Here is a 16,996-nt window from a genome sequence, read left to right as displayed (position 1 = left end):
ACGTTGTTCAATTGATCCACAAAAAATATCCTTCTCTCAAGAAATATCATGTGTCCCTCACCGTTAATCCCTGCGCCATAAGTTCTTCGGGAACAAGCTCTGGACGGAACACAGCCGGTGTGATCCAGGGCCAACGAGTATTCGTTGGCAACAGTGTTACTATTACGTCGCCATTCGCTGAAAAACAACGTCAACATGGTGAGCCCAACGAATTCCGGGGAAGAGATGGTTTACACTTACCGAAACCTTCTCGTACCCGGCCTGTGGAAAGCTCGATCGTGCGCATGGATTGTATCGGTTGAACTACATTAACAGATTGCTTTGGTATATCTATTACCGCAGGTTGTGATGTTTTGGTTATGGTGCTTGCAGAATGGATCACCGCAGGCGATGTGTTTGTATTGGCTTGATTGTTGTGTTTCGGAGTGTTCGATGTTCTCAAATCAACACTGATATGAACAGATTCTGTGGGCAGAACTGCTGGTGAAACCTTATCTTGCGTGATTTTTGCCGGGGTTGTACCTGGCGCTTCGGTAGGCTGTAATAACAATAGTTCAGACATTAACGGCCATATACATATATGTTTTTAATGATGTGCGACTTTGTAACGAAATTTGTGGTCCAGGAATTCAAATCATGATTGTATGACTAGCAAGATTTTCGAGCGTCTCGGCAGTTTTGGAAAAAAAACAAAAAAAAATCAAACGGAGCATTGAGTATTGCTTAATCATTTCCAAAATAGATAACTAATACCTCTAGAACAGTTTTACTCAACCTGCGGCCGGGCACGCTTTTCTGGTTGGTCCATCTGGTGTTACTTCAATTCAAACCATTTTGTATGTACATTAACAAAAATCTTAGAAATCATTACCTTTTTTTAACGTAGGACTACATCAAAGGTGCCAGACAAGTCAGAAATCATTGTACGTTCGTTCTACGAACAATGCAATTTAGCCTTTCTCGATTTATGGAGTATAAACAAGCTATCCCCAACCTCACATTCCTAACTTTACCGATTCATCAATCATCGAGCTAGCGACCAGACAACAGCGAAACTTTTCAAATGACTTTCTCAAGGCCGAAAGTTTAGTTTTCCAAATCGGCCTTTTTCAAGACTAGAGACTGAGTATTTTTAAACCCGCTGAAATTCAAACTATGATCATCAATTCAAGTCCCAGTTTGGCTCCAGCTAGAAGACACTCTCAATGCTGATATCACATACCGCTCGATACAAAAAAGAATGGAAGATAGATTTTTTTTTATTAATTCGTTTATTTTTACAGGCTCAGTTACATAGGTTTGAAGGAGTCAAACTATATTTTTACTATTAACATGTTTCCTTAATTCTACGGGTAATAAAATAGGAAACCGATTACTCGCGGTCGACTTGAGTTTAGAAGGATGACACGTTTGGAAGATAGATAACGCACACAGCGGTGCAATTGTAAAATTGTTCGCCTCAGAATATGTGCAAAGCACATATCTCGCAAAGTGGCAAGTTGGGAAGTGGAAACAGCGAATCTCAATTGCTGTTTCCACAACCGATTGGTGTACATCCATCAAAGTATGAGAGAATCTATTTTCATTAATTTTCTCCAACATGCCGCCGTTGAGCGAAGCATGAGGAAGCGTCAGGTAGAAAATTTCTACGCATTTTTCACCTTTGTGGCATGCGTCGAGCAGGTTTTTAATAGGATAATGCCGACCGAAATTATCCGATGTAAAACAAATACAGTTTACGAGGATGTTTTGAGTTTTGCTACAAGATGTGTTTCGATGGAGAATTCAGATGAGCGCAGCTGTTCACCAAATCCGACATTTACTCTTCAATCAACACTCAGTTTCAATTCATCCGAAAGAGGTGTTGAGCAGGCGAGGAAAGTAAACATCGTCACGAAGCTTGAAGATAAAATACATTATTGGGAAATCCTTGTAGTCGACAATTAAATTGGTGAGTTTAGACTATTTAGTTACAAACTTTATGTGCAATATGTGATAACAGCAATATACTTCAATCTAGGATAAATTATTCTTTTAACCCTTTGCGGTCGTTTGTCTGCTCTCAGTCACCATAGCAAGGAATCATACTAAATACCTCATTCAACGATTTACATTATTTCTAAACAAATTTGAATGTCTAGTGAATTTTTTCACGAATTTATGCGGAGTTTCTATGAACAATAGGTAACGGTATTCGGTGTAAATAAAATATCATTAGCATGGAAAGATAGGAGGATCTCCTTGAAGGAAAATAAATTCCGACCGCAAAGGGTTAACACGTTCCCGCCGGCGCATACCACCGGTGGCTCGCACTAGACTTCTTCTTTCTTATTGAATGGCGTTAACGTTCCCTGTGGAACCTTTGCAGTTTCAACGTATACATTAACTAGCGTCATTTATTAATGCTTAGTTGAGGTTTCTGAAGCCTAATAACACGCCTTGAATGTATTCCGAGGGGCAAGCTCTTGAATACGCGTGACCTCAGTGCAAGTCGAAGGAAATTACTTTGACGAAAAAGCCAGAACGACGAGCCCCAGCCAGAACGGGAATCGAACCCGAATACCCGGCATGATAATCTGAGACGCTAAACGCTAACCACTCGCACTAGACTGCCTCATCGTTATTGTGTCATTGTGTCATGATTCGTAGCATGTAGCAATAATCGAATGCCACTGGAGGAAATGCCTTCTGCAAGATCATATTTGAACAAACGAAAGTGAATTATTCCGAAAAACTTTCAATCGGCAAATACTGCCTGGAATAGGTTCCGTTTGATAGAGCGAAAAATATTAACGGAGCTGGCGAGGAACATGAATTACAGCGCCGGCGTGAACGTGTTAAACTATTGATTGGATCGTCATTTTAGATGTAGGTGATGTTGACTGGCTTGCTTACTTTGTCTAATGTGCAATCGACCAGTTTGTTCCGTAGAAAAGTATCCTTAACATCCAGCATCCACCGTGGTCTAATATAATTGAAACGTTTGAAAGTAGCGCTTGAAGAAATTCACTAGATCTCGCTCCTATTTTTAGAAAACCCGTTACACATTAGCCAACAACAATTACAGACGTCTCAACAAAGTTTTATTTGCCAGATATCAAGACCGCATGCAATCCACCTTAATGTGCAACCCAAAAAAAATCTAGGAATTTGTCAACAATCAGAAGAGAGAGTCCGGTCTACCGACCGTGATGATACTTGGCAATGTAGCATCTGTGAGCTGTTCCGGTGCGAATTCCAGAGTGTTGTTGTCAATGAGTGTCTTGATCATGAGCAAATAGACTCCGCGACTAATAATATACCTCATCTTGCAACGGCTGGAAAATGTCTTCCTCTGTCTATTATAAACTATACCATTTGATTCATAGTGTACATGACGCGGCATTTCTCCACGGTGTGATAAAAACAGAATGATTCTTAATCCCACCAAATGCTCGATCATATCATTCTCGCGTAAACGCACTGCAGTACACTTCGAATATAAGTTGCGGGATCGTATATTACAACGAGTCAGTTGTGTCAAGGACCTAGGAGTTATGCTCGACTCTAGGCTTACATTTTCGTGAACACATTGCGTTTACTACAACGAAGTCATCTAGAATGCTTGGATTTATGCTTCGTACAACTAAACATTACGGGGACATACACTGCATGAAAATCGTTTATTGTTCCCTGGTCCGTTCGATAATGGAATACGCATCGATTGTTTGGTCACCATACTACCAAAACAGCATCCTGCGTTAAGAAACCATCCAGCGTAAATTTGACAAATTTGCTCTACGGCATCTACATTAGAGTGATCCCAACAACCTACCCAGTTACGAAGATCGCTGCAAACTCATCGGGCTGGATTCTTTGTCATATCGTCGATACGTTGTCAAAATATGTTTCATCTCCGACCTGCTACTGTCGCATATTGATTATTCAGAACTTTTAGAGCTTATGAACTTCAACATTCAGCAAAGAAATCTGAGGTCTAACAACTTTCTCCAGATACCGTTGTCACGCACAAATTACGGTTACCATGAGCCAAAGTCAAGTATGTGTCGATTATTCAATAGGCACAATATTTGTTTTGATTTCTGTGTATCTCGTACAGTACTTAAGAAGCAATACATCATTTCAATAGCAAACACTCCTATTAGTTAATAAGTATATAATTATAATTAGTACGTAAGAGTCATTTGGGTTCTGTATACCTGTTGATCTGTTTAAATAAAATAAAATTTAAAAAAAATTGTAATGGGTTGTATCTAGGACACGACCGCATTTTTCGACGTAGAACTACGGAATTATGTTATTCAATTCACTTGTTTATCACTTCGGATATTATTTTAGAATGCATCGAATTTTTTGTAATATCGTTTTAGCTATTTAATCTTTTATTACTTCAGTAGACTCGAAAAAGCCGAGTAGAGTCGAAAGCTATCAGCATTTCTCGTTTATTTGGTTCAACTCGCATCAGACTCGCTCCTTCCTGCTCAGACATCTATTACAAACTATAAACACATTTGCTCCTATATTTCGCTTGAGATGTAATCGAACCCCACAACATGCAACAGTAAAGTTACCCTGCTGGAGTTTGAAAGCATACTTTCATGAAATATACGTTTATCTAAATAAATCGCTCGACGTTCTGCGGCAACCATGTTGCTTCGATGACCACCGAACGAGAAGTGGTGTGGCTTCAAATCACGGATGGCTTATTTAAACCAAATATGTTGAAAACGGGCAGAAACCAATGTATCAGTTGCTCGTTATTGACAGCTCTGTTCGGGACATTCAACAACAACAAACTCCATCGACCTTCTGCCCCAATTATTCGAGTCCCTAAAAACTGACTTGACAGACTCGGTCGGAATTCGATGCCAAACAACGACTTAGTAGGCTTCAAGAAAAAGCAGCCGACAAAGCAAAACTCAACAGGAAGCGAAGAAAGCAAACTGCACGCAACAACAGCCAGCACATTCGCAACAATGCGAATAACAAAAATCAACACAGACGCGCCGATAAATCGGATAAGGAACTGCTGGCCTCAGCAAAAGTGCAGTTTGCTGGCCCACCATCGAATACCGTCCACCATCCAATTGCTGGCCTCTCGGTCCCGAAATACATCAATTTCAGGAAGGGCGAAACAATCAACCCGTACCGAGCAGAAAATCAGCCACATTACAACAGCACCCAATCAACGTCAAACGCAAATTCCACTCCGCTAACACTTGTGGAATCGAATTCAGTACCTGGAGAAGGCTCTCCTCTTCTGGACCCAATGCGACTTCCTATAATAAGAATTACGGAGCAATCTGCTGCCGGCGACAGACGCTTTTTGAAGGCACGCCTACGGGACTCGAAAATAATGGACACAGTGAGGACGTATCTTTCCTTCCTCCACGACCAAACAACGGCTGTTTGTATTCGTGGAATTACAAGAACTAGTGCATAAGTAATGCTCGCAGCTGAAGGTCTACCAACAGACACAAACCTTTTGCGTGAAATTTTCCTGGAAGTACACGAAGAGCTGGGAGTTTCACGCATTGACGCCTTGGTAGACCTCACATCACACCGAGCATTCCTGTCCAGTGAACGCACGCAACGGCTACAACATGCTAGGGAAGCAACTACAAAGTTCTACTGTCCGCTAAATTTTCGACGACACTGACGCGCACCTTAGAGGGAAATAGTAGAAATAGTAGATTTTAAATGCACGGTTTGCAGGTCAAATTGTCATTTTTTATCATTTCTGCAAAACTTCGCAATTTTTTGAAAGTATTTGGTATTCTTTATCGATCTACAACAACAAAAAAAGAAAACGTCAACTTTGGCACCTACGTCACTTTGTGAGATTACGGCAGTTTAGTGTGGAGCTTGCACTGATCCTTTACAGGGCCAACAAAACTTTGGACTGAGGGTTTATTTTAAAAATTTCGACACATTTTAAAATATGACCCGATGTAATATACACCGAATTTATTTTTATACTAGCTGACCCGGCGAACTTCGTCCGACCCAAAATTATTGTTTAGATATAAATTCTTTAGAACAAATTTCTAAACTTTTTCTCATCATAACATTGTTCTATGGGCAGAATACAATAAATACAACAAAATAAAGACGGCTCGAAAGGAACCTTTCCATCTTCGGATTTTGCGATTAGCAACACAACATGGGTATTCAATTTACCAAATTTTCCGCACTTCCTTCAGATTTTTCCGAAAATTTTCCGATTTTTCTCTCCATAACATTGAACTACGGGCAAAGACGAATACATCAAAATAAAGATGGCTCACATCGGACGATTCCTTCTTCGGGTTTCGCGCTTAGCAACACATTTGACCTTACATTTTTATTTTATATACTAGCTGACCCGACGAACTCCGTCGAGCCCAAAATAGATTTTTTGATTTGAATACTTTCAAACATCCACGTTTTCTTACTAAGTGAACGTTAGTGAGTCCAATCACTGAACTCTTCATTGATTGATTACCCTTTGACCCTTTACAATTTCATTTTACTATAAATTGTCTAGTACTTCTACAAAAATTCGTCCTTAATATAAAATAATATAAAATTATTTTAAGACACAATTCTCGTTCAAGAATCTTCAAGCATTTGAAAATAACATGTTTCTCCGTTGCATGGAATACATGTTTGATACAGAGAATATTACAAAATAAACACAGCTCAAATCGGACCATTCCTTCCTCGGGTTCAGGGCACACCAAAACATTTGGCCTTCCATTTTGTTTATATAGATAGAAGATATAGGAATGCGTTATTCCGTCTGAAAATCCTTTTCCACTTTCGAACGAAAATCAATTTGTGAATTCGAACATTGTTTCCGAATTATAAGTGGCGTCAAAATGCAGTCCATTTTAAGCTAGGTTTGAAAAACGTACTTTCCAGCGGTGAGAGTTGCTTTCCTCGATGGAACACTGAAGTTGAAAAATTGATCCGCAGCGGTTGCTGTCGCCGCCAGCACCACACCACGGTTCGGAATTCCTGTTGCCGTTCTGACTGTTCTTTGGAGCTTTCATTTTGAAAGCGTTGGAAATGTAATTCTGCTAAGAGATACTCCAATACTACTTGAATATTCTATAAGTTGAGTGTTCCAGTATCGCTTTAGACAGCAAGTTTTACTAAAGAGTTTAATTCTTAAATTTCTAGAACGTTTGTTCTCGTCGACTATAATTTCGTAGTCCTACGTTAACAATACGGTCGTGTCATGGGTAATGGAATTCGTAATACATATCTTCAGGAGCAATTAGATCATTTATTTATTATATGGACTGATGAACTTCGTGTTAACGTCCCTTATAAATAACAGCAGAATAACAGGAGGTCAGAACAACAGCTCAGCTATGGTACAGTTCAATAATATCCATAGGGCAGTGGGGGCAAAATGGTCATGGGGGGCAAAGCTTGTTTGGCAATATAGCTATTGACTATAGATGCCACCTTATGTTGAAGAACTTAATGACTTTTGAGACACCCTGTACTTCAGTAGAGCTGTCACATGTCGAAATACAAATAAAAACAGAAATTGCTCTCTCGATAGCCATTCGGCCGTAGTTCTGTGCGCATGGTATCTAAGGAATTACTCGTGAAATTTAGTTTATTCAATCTGATTTATTGGACAAATTATCAGTTTGGACAACTGTTCAGATATTCTAGGAGAGGTGAACAAATATTTTGTTTAATCTCAACGATTAATTAGCATAGAAATTATTTTGATGTTTGGGGGCAAAGTGGTCATAGGGGAATAACAACTTACAATGTTCTGTTTACTAAAGCTGATATACCTCATCACAGTCTGCTCTTGAAGAAGATCCTTTTGTGGCTTTGACCCAGGAAAAGTATGCCACTCCAACTAAACCAAGCCTCATTATGCGGAATGTTATGTGTTTCTTACTACGTTTTCGTATGCAAGAGAAAATTTAAATTTAGACTCTAGGTGAATAGGCCAAGCTTATTTTATACATGTACCTGCTACATCAAATATGATTTGAGTAAATTTGAACAATCTATCCCATTTAGCTCGATACGTGCGGGTGACCACTTTGCCCCTACTAGGTGACCACTTTACCTTCAAGCAAAAAAAAAAGTTTTGTTCAAAGGATGAAAAGTGTACTATTTTGAATTTTTATAGTAAAAGCCGTTTGCTATCTTGAAGAACAATGAGTTGAACTATAATATTCTTCGAGGAACGGGATCGGTATGTAGGCGCCGGAAATGGGCATATTCCTTAGGATGACCACTATGCCCCCATTTTCCCTATATCATACCAATGATTACGGTTTGTTTATATGAAAGTGTTCTAAGAAGAAATGAAGTCACGACAACGTTTTTCGAAACATCCTGGATTGTGATCGAGGTTATGCTAAAAAAAATCTCCCAGTCCATTCAACGCAAGTCTCCGGGAATGCTATAAGCGTTACCGAACAAAAAGTCTCAAACAGCAATCAGAATTCGTCGTCAGCTATACGACAAATCGCATTGGATGTGTCTTGACTGAATATGAAACTTATATGGAAGCCAATGGCTCCTGCTCGCGGCATGTTTCAAGTTTGCCTTCGCTGATAAGAGAAAACATGCGACGATGAAACCTGACTTGGCAAGGTGTCTATTCCTGTGGCAAGTGCCTGTGGAGTGGCTGTACTCGCGCGCAAAATCGTGTAAGACTGTGCGTACCTCTGTAACACAGGGTTTTCCAACTTTAAATTACGAAAGTAAATTGAAATAAAACACACTTAGAATTCGAATTTCGATGAAACTTTTATTTCAAATTAAAGTTTGGTTTATGCCATTATGTGTGAAATACAACATCATTCAAATGTCCACCTAGGGCTTCCTCGCACATCTTGATCCGGAACAGGTAATTTTCGATGACTTTTTGGCACATATGGAGCGGTATCTCGGTTATAACTTCACGAATGTTGTCTTTCAAATGTTCAAGAGTTTGCGGAGAGTTGGCATAGACACGGTCTTTCGCATAACCCCACAAAAAAGTCTAGCGGGTTCAAATCGCATGATCTGGATGGCCAATTGGCATCACCAAAACGCGAAATTATGCGTCCCTCAAATTTCGTTCGCAATATGGCCATGTTCGGTCGTGTTGTGTGGCATGTGGCGCCGTCCTGCTGAAACCACATGTCATCCGTATCCATATCTTCAATTTGTGGCAAAAAAAAATCGGTTAACATGCGGCCTTAGCGCTCACCATTCACAGTTGCCGTCCTAATTTTCAAAGAAATACGGCCCGATGATTCCACCAGACCATAATGCGCACCAAACAGTGACTTTTGGCGGATGCAATGGCCTCTCAACAATCACGTGTGGATTTTCTGAGCCCAATATACGGAAATTTTGGGTGTTCACATAGCCACCGAGCTCGAAATGTGTCTCATCGCTGAAGAAAATTTGATGCGAAAATTCAGCATTTTGCTGCTGTTGTTCGTTCACCCAATCGACGTATGCCCGACGCATTCCATGGTCACCACGCTCTAATTTTTGTACCAGTTGGACTTTATATGGATGTAGGTGCAAGTCCAAATGCAAAATTCGCCACATTGATGTGTTTGACAAGCCCAATTGCTGAGCACGCCGTGGAATCGAAACATTCGGGTCATCCTCCACACTGGCAGCAACAGCAGCAAAATTTTCGGCCGAACGCACATTACGATGATGCACTGGTTTCACAATATCCGCTACGGATCCAGATCCAGCATTTACGCACTACATTAGCGATTGTGTGCTCTGTAGGCCGTCCATGACGACCAAAATCCGTCCGTAATGCTCGAAAAATATTTGCCGGTTTTTCATCAGTTTTATAGTATAATTTAACAAAATAAACACGTTGTGCGATGCTAAAACGATCCATATTGTAAAATGGCAGACATTCAACTAACGATATGACGCTTTGGTTGACAGCTATGTCAAACGGTTGTCAGCGCAGGGTTGTATACTTTCGGAAACCCGAAATGGAAAACCCTGTATAAGTAAACAGTCTGTACGACGTTGTCGAAGCTGGTGAATAATAAAAAAATGAATATTCCACGTGCAGAGTATTGCAAATATTCGTGAAAAATTTAACAAACTATCGGAATCTATAAGGACGATTATTCGACGACTTCCTTATATACTTTCGGGGCGTTTGTGTGTAAAAAGACGAGCAAAACGATGGTTTTCTATTTGATATGAAAATCATTCAATATCACGACGTACGGCGCTTTTACCCCGTCGAAAGTGGGCCGTCTTTCCCCCAGAGAAACTTTTGCATTATTTTGCACTTTTCACGCATTTTATATTACATTTTACATACCTTTTAACGCAGAAAAAAACCGGAACAAGGAACTACTGAAGGATTGGGACACTGACAATTAACTGAATACACAGTTTTTGCTGGAAAATTCTTATTTTGGTTGCCTTGAAAATTAGATCGCTTGCAACCGCAATGAACGAGAACTTTGTTTTGTTTACAATTTTGATATTTCGTGCGCTCAAGTGTTGCCAAGTATTTCGAAACGACAAAAATAGGCTAATCATGCTTCTTGCGTAACATATTTGCCAAAAAACTGAGGATTTCTTATGAAACTATAAGTGGCCCTTCTTACCCCGCCGGTCGGTCTTACCCCGTCTTCCCCTACTAGTATGAAAAGAAAATGGAAAATCTAACCATGTAAATGAGTAACCCATTGATTAGAATTACATATTTATTCGCGAAGTTATACAGAAAGAGTATCGTTCGATGAAATCACCAATCACATTCATACTGTAGGTTAATTGTTTTGATTAGGTTCCTTGTAACCATACACTACCCAACCAAGTTTTGTGTTCTGTTGAAGCCGGAGACCATCATCGATCTTCAGACGAACAGGTTCTGATGAGTGTGTTAACACCCTTGTTTTGAGTTTCATCCAAGTGAGATCCCTCATGTTCATGAAGAAGTATTGAGCCTGCTAACTCCTGGGAAAGAAGAGCCATCCAATGTTCAACCCAGTTGAAAGCACTACGTCCTGGAGCATTTGTAGCACCGAATACTGCATCTAGATCAGTTGATTAAAAGATAGATCGAAAATATCTATGACCTTTTCTAAATGGGTGTTCTCGTATGGTCCTCCATCCACATTAATTATAATTACTGGCTTGATTATTCCTTGATACCGAGTAATGTCGAATTCAGGCAGCTCGCACACCCTAATTTTCACTTTGTTTTTTTTTGTTTTGTTGCAGAATCAGAGTTATTTTCAATGTAAGGTGCACAATGGTCCAGGAGATGCATTTAAGTGGAAATTAGCATTTAGAGCGTTACGTCGTTTGAAGCCCATACAGGGTGTGGATCCGTTAAATCCCTAGCAAGTATCGTGTCGTTTTCATACGCAATGAAACGGCAACTTAAATCGAAGGAGAGCTGAAATTCTATTCTCGCAAGGGCACGTAGGACAACAATGGATAAGTATCATCAGTGCGTGCAAAATGACCTCGCAATATGTAATACACTATGTATCATAACGATAGAACAACTGTTTTTTGAGTTTCCAGAGATATGTAAGAGCTTTGAAATTGATGTGTATAGTATAGGATATAATAATTATCTTCGTTTATAAGACTAATTTATAAATTTTATTGCTCAGTTCCGGCGTGAATCATTCAAAAAACCTAAATTCGAGTACCAGTTTTGAAACTACCATTTCCTAAATAAATACAATCAATTTCGCATGAATTATAACAAGTATATAATTCGTAGATCATTGTATGTTCAAACAACCTATTCGATGTTTATTCGTCCAAGCTACGGTTATGGATCTCTGGAAACTAAAAAAAAAAGAGTTGTTTTGATAGTGGAGGCGATCTGGCGTAGTGGCAACATCCTTGCCTCTCACGCTAAAGGTCACGAGTTCAATTCTCATTCCCGACATTCTTCCAAAAATGGAAGTAAAAGTGACGAACCAGCCAAAGGAGTTGAAAATCACTATAATACAGATAAAAAAAAAAAAAAAAAGTTGTTTTGACCTTATGAAACATAGTGTATGAATTTGCGTATACGATTCCCCAAAACTAGTGTATTCTCCCCACAAAGGGAGAACTGATGAATCATTTCCCATGTTCGAATATTCATCCAGATTCACAGTAATTCCCCATTTAAGATTCCAATCTGACTCGTTCTGTACTTTGTATGTCATACCTCAGAATAGCTCGTACAATGCAACAATTCCGTACTTATCTTTCGATTCCAATTACAGTTACAGTTGTTACAATTACAGTTGTTACAATTGTTATCATTGATGGTAGAAAATAATCGTTAGAATCGAGCCTGAAATCCATTGAAACGCAATGTCGGAAAATCTGGTTCAAAAGCGCAAAATTCCTATGACTCACTGATTCCCAATATATCGTTCATTATTGCGAAAAACTCCAAGGCAGAGTACAAAGTTTCACTTAGTTTTTTTGTTTGCTAAACCAGACATAATTACGGCGAAAGTGGCAATTCCGGTAATTCGTGTTCCACGAGTTTCAACCCCGTTGAATATGATTCAGAAACCTTCATAACCGGACAGTTACCATAATGGTGCTAGGGTGGCGAACGCTCATTAGAAAAAATAAATGACTTACTGTAGCAGAAGTTTAAAATACATCGAATGCACGATCGATGTTGATCGAATAGCCAATTCGATTTGACAGATCATTCAATTTTATTTCATATTATTCGGTACAACACGGTGAAAATTCGAACAATTCCGTTTTTAACATTAGGCTCACGTACCACATTTCTTCAGTCGCAAACCTATCGATCAACAAGGAACAGATGTATACATCTCAAGTGGTGGGCGGTAGGATTGGGCGATCTTGGATCAATATTTAGAAGATCGATCTTCCCTTTTCCGATTTTTTGGATCCATTCTTTGTACTCCGAAAAATCGCGAAAATCGATCATTTCTTTTCGATATTTCCGAAATTGAATCAGAATTTGATTTTTTTTTGTTAATTTGTTTCTCAGTGAGCAGTGATCTCACCAAAAACCACCTGACAGATTTCATACACATGACCCAATGTTGTCAAATAAGTGGTCGTAAATTTAGGGGAAGCAGTTTTGTAAGTTTGGTCATTACAAAACAAATGGTCACAAGTTATATTTCTGGTGACATAACGTTCAGCGGAAGCATATTTAATTAAAAAATGCATGACTGTTCAAGATGAATGCCTTGGAAAATACAATACTTTCAATTTTTTTTTGTTACCTGTGAGAATGTGAAATGTTTATTCCACGTTTAAAGAAAAGACAACACTTAGCATAAGTATATAAATTGGAAAAAAAGCATTCGATTTTTCAAAGATCGATTCTTTGGTACCGATTTAATCAGTGAATCGATTCATATGCCATTTAGAAAATCGATCCGCAAAGATCGATCTTTTTCTAAAGATCGCCCAATCCTAATGGGCAGCATGGACAGTTTTTCTCTCATAGTATACATTTCCGTTCTCAAATTTTAAACCTCATCATCATTTTTAATACCGGTAAAGAAAATAAATGTCCTTTCCAGAAATGTTCACATTCAGTGAATTATTAAGAAGATCAACTTGTTTGACGATTAAGGTGTGTCTTGTTGCGTCTACAGAAAATGGCACACAAGCGGAATCACTCTATAGCAACGCCAGCAATTGAACGTAAACATTGCTGTCTGTTTGATTCATTCAACAAACTCGGTGAAGCGGAAAAATAGTAACACGTGACTAAAAAACAAATGACTCTGCCACCGAGCAACTAGAGTATAAAAATGTATTGTGTTGAGGTTTCAGCGTATGTATTGCGCTACATAGCTATACAGCTAGCAGTAGGCTGGACTATAATTGCAAATATGATCAGCTTAATCACTGGACTTTATATTGGAACATTTTGTGGGATTTCCAATATGAATAAAATGAAAAAAGGAACATCTGCGAATTACCACTAAATTTTTACCTTTTTGCTGCCATCCTCCTCATCAAATTTAACCCAGTTTGTTGCTTTGTCTGAAGAACCACTGAGGCTATTTATCGTGGACAGTGATGTTTCTTGGATTGTAGGTGCGGTGGTCTGAGATTCCGTTGGTACTGTTACATTGTTTTGCTGCTGGTTACCATTAGTCACCGCGCTACGATCGGTTTCATCTGCGTTTGAACTCATCGCTCGCAGTAGAACTCTCCTTATTCTTCACACTAAATAAGATGTCGAGTTTTCACCCAAATGTTTTATTATTCACTCATAAGGCACTTTTTTCCTGTTTCGTCTCATCAAATTGCTCCTGCGACGAGAGAAGATAAGTTTTGAATACTAATTGGATTTAATTTGTATACGTGGAGAGTCGCATACCTGTTTGACGTCTGACACTCGCGAACGGAGTAAAGCTAAGGTAAAATACAGCGCCGTTGAGAGCCGGAGTTTCTAACCAGAGAACGGAATGAAAGCTTCTATGCGGTAAACAACCTTACACATACACAAGGCACTGGCTGGCCACTGGAGTATAATAATAAACAACACAATGTGTGTATGAATTGCAAGCCATGCCGAGTAAATGGAGTGAGAACTGATCCAGAGAATGCGGGAGTCAACAGTGAACGAGATACACTTGCACGGTATACAGGTGAGTTCATTTGAGATATGCATGAACTTCATGTGCTATCAGGTGGTGCCGTGCATATTGAGAATCACCTGTATGGTATGTAAAATAGCTATAATAGGTGTGGAACACGCATCTCGTTGGATAGTTGTCAACGGTTGTTGTACAATGTATAATGGCCAGTTTAGAATTATACTTTTCAATTAATTTCAATGAATCTCAAATTCTTATTGAATTAGTATTTAGCTGTAAGAACAGCTTTTTTTTGTCACAAATTATGAACATAATGAGAAAATATTTGAAATCTCAAGTGCGTTGTGCGTTATTTATCGATTTAATATGAGTAAATATAATTTTTGGTTTCATGTACTTTCTTTCTTTGTTTTTAAGAGGCTTTGAACTTTGCAGTTCATTCGCCTCTAATCATGTACTGCTGATTCTATTAAATCTATGCCTGATTTGTTGTATACACTGCGTTTCACAATTATAGAACCACTCATTTTTTCTGAGTTTCCAGAGATATGTTAGAAGGTGGTTGAATTGAAGTATATAGTGTAGAGTACAATAACTATCATCATTTATAAGACTGGCCATTTCAACTTTATTGTTGTGTTCAAGCGCGAAACATTTAAAAAACTGAAACTCCAGTGTTTCATAACTATAGAACCAGATGGAATAACTTTCACTCCTTTACAAATTTAAAGCAAATTTAACATGAATTACGATAAGTTTCTAATTCGTAGGTCATCTTTAGTTCTCAATTAGTTCAAATAACCCATTCGGGGTGGTTACGACCAAGCTGCGTCGTGTTGTAGTGGATATCTCCTTCTACGCAGAGGATACTGATCGTTTAAGCTCTTCAAATCACTCATACTGCTGGTAAGCTGCATCTAATATTCGTCCGATCACTCCTCATAAGTTTCTGACAGGATTTTGAGTTGGTAAACAAACTCACCAGTCCAGAATCTGAAGTCCCTATTCATTAAACAATGCCATGATCTTCCAGATTTTATGAATTGAAGTCAAATTACCCAATTATCACATTGTTTTTGATGCAAAAACAACCGTAAATGATTCTGAAGTACTTCGTTGCACTTCTGACTGTTCATTCATGTTGGTGGTAGGTTATCTAGACCAGGCCTTTTTCAGAAAAGTCTCCCCAAACTATAAAAATCCCATCTCCAAAGTTGCGGAACCAAAAACTAATGCGGAAGCTAATCCCATGGGTTTCACTATTTCAGGAGAACTTCTCTGACTGAGAAAATTCAACTTGAATAGAATTTCTTCATACTGGAAGGATTTACCGAACGTGTCATTTAATTTTTCAACTCGTAACATTGCAGGCGGCAGTTTAATGATTTGGCGAGAATTTTCTCAAAAGATGGTTTAGATAGCCTACCATCGACAGGAATGAACAGTCAAAAGTGCAACAAAGTACTTCAGAATCAATTACGGCTGTTTTTGCATCAAAAATAATGTGATAATTGGGTAATTTGGCTTCAATTCATAAAATCTGGAAGGTCATGGCATTGTTTAATGAATAGAGACTTCAGATTCTGGACTGGTGAGTTTGTTTACCAACTCAAAATCCTGTCAGAAATGATTGGACGAATAGTAGATGCAGCTTACCAGCAGTATGAGTGTATTGAAGAGCTTAAACGATCAGTATCCTCTGCGTAGAAGGAGATATCCACTACAACGTTAAATTGGCGTTAATTTTGTAAAAGAGTGAGAGTTTTTCCATCTGGTTCTATAGTTATGAAACACTGGAATTATAGTTTTTTGAATGTTTCGCGTCTAAACACAACAATAAAGTTGAAATGGCCAGTCTTATAAATGAAGATAGTTATTGTAATCTACACTATATACTCCAATTCAACCGACTTCTGACATATCTCTGGAAACTCAGAAAAAATGAGTGGTTCTATATTTGTGAAACGCAGTGTATTAGGTTGGGAAAAAATAAATCTATAATTTTTGCATGAAATTCAAAACATAATTTAACCCTTTGCGGTCGGATATTATATGTGATCCTCTTATCTTTCCACGCTAATATTATTTTGTTTATACCGAGTACCGTTACCTATTGCTCATAGAATCTCCGTAGGGAAAAGCGGTGGAAGACGGCCACTCGGGGAAAGATGGCCACTCTCTAGATTATTGTAACAATCAACTGTGGGACAATTATAATACATTGTTTGAGTGTATTGCATTACCCTCAATTATGTATACCCATTTTGATGTGTGTTACGTTATGATGACACAACAAAAATAAACATTTCAGATGGCGACGAGCACCGATTTATTATTTTGCGCGCTAGAAATTTAGTGTTCAGTGGTGAATAAGTACGTGTCTCGTGAAACCAATGTTATAATAGTAAACACAAAGGTCTGTTAAGTGT

General features: G+C 38.7%; 1 protein-coding gene across 4 annotated transcripts in view; it reads right to left on the bottom strand.

Moving 5' to 3' along the window:
* Positions 1 to 14,505, bottom strand: part of LOC129775590 (uncharacterized) — a 34,352-nt gene extending 19,847 nt beyond the window's left edge. For all 4 annotated transcript variants that reach the window (XM_055780492.1, XM_055780491.1, XM_055780490.1 and 1 more), the window contains exons 1-4: positions 14,348 to 14,505; positions 13,958 to 14,279; positions 241 to 538; positions 62 to 177 (exon numbers count right to left, since the gene is read on the bottom strand). In XM_055780492.1, the coding sequence (XP_055636467.1) occupies positions 62 to 177; positions 241 to 538; positions 13,958 to 14,161 (618 nt within the window). In that variant the 5' untranslated portion in view covers positions 14,162 to 14,279; positions 14,348 to 14,505. The remainder of the gene's footprint in view (positions 1 to 61; positions 178 to 240; positions 539 to 13,957; positions 14,280 to 14,347) is intronic.
* Positions 14,506 to 16,996: the final 2,491 nt, after the last annotated feature.

The sequence above is a fragment of the Toxorhynchites rutilus genome, chromosome 3 (genome assembly GCF_029784135.1).
Source record: "Toxorhynchites rutilus septentrionalis strain SRP chromosome 3, ASM2978413v1, whole genome shotgun sequence".
Lineage (NCBI taxonomy): Eukaryota > Metazoa > Arthropoda > Insecta > Diptera > Culicidae > Toxorhynchites > Toxorhynchites rutilus.
The sequence above is the reverse complement of the archived record's forward strand: the minus strand, read 5'-3'. Positions and strand labels throughout refer to the sequence as shown.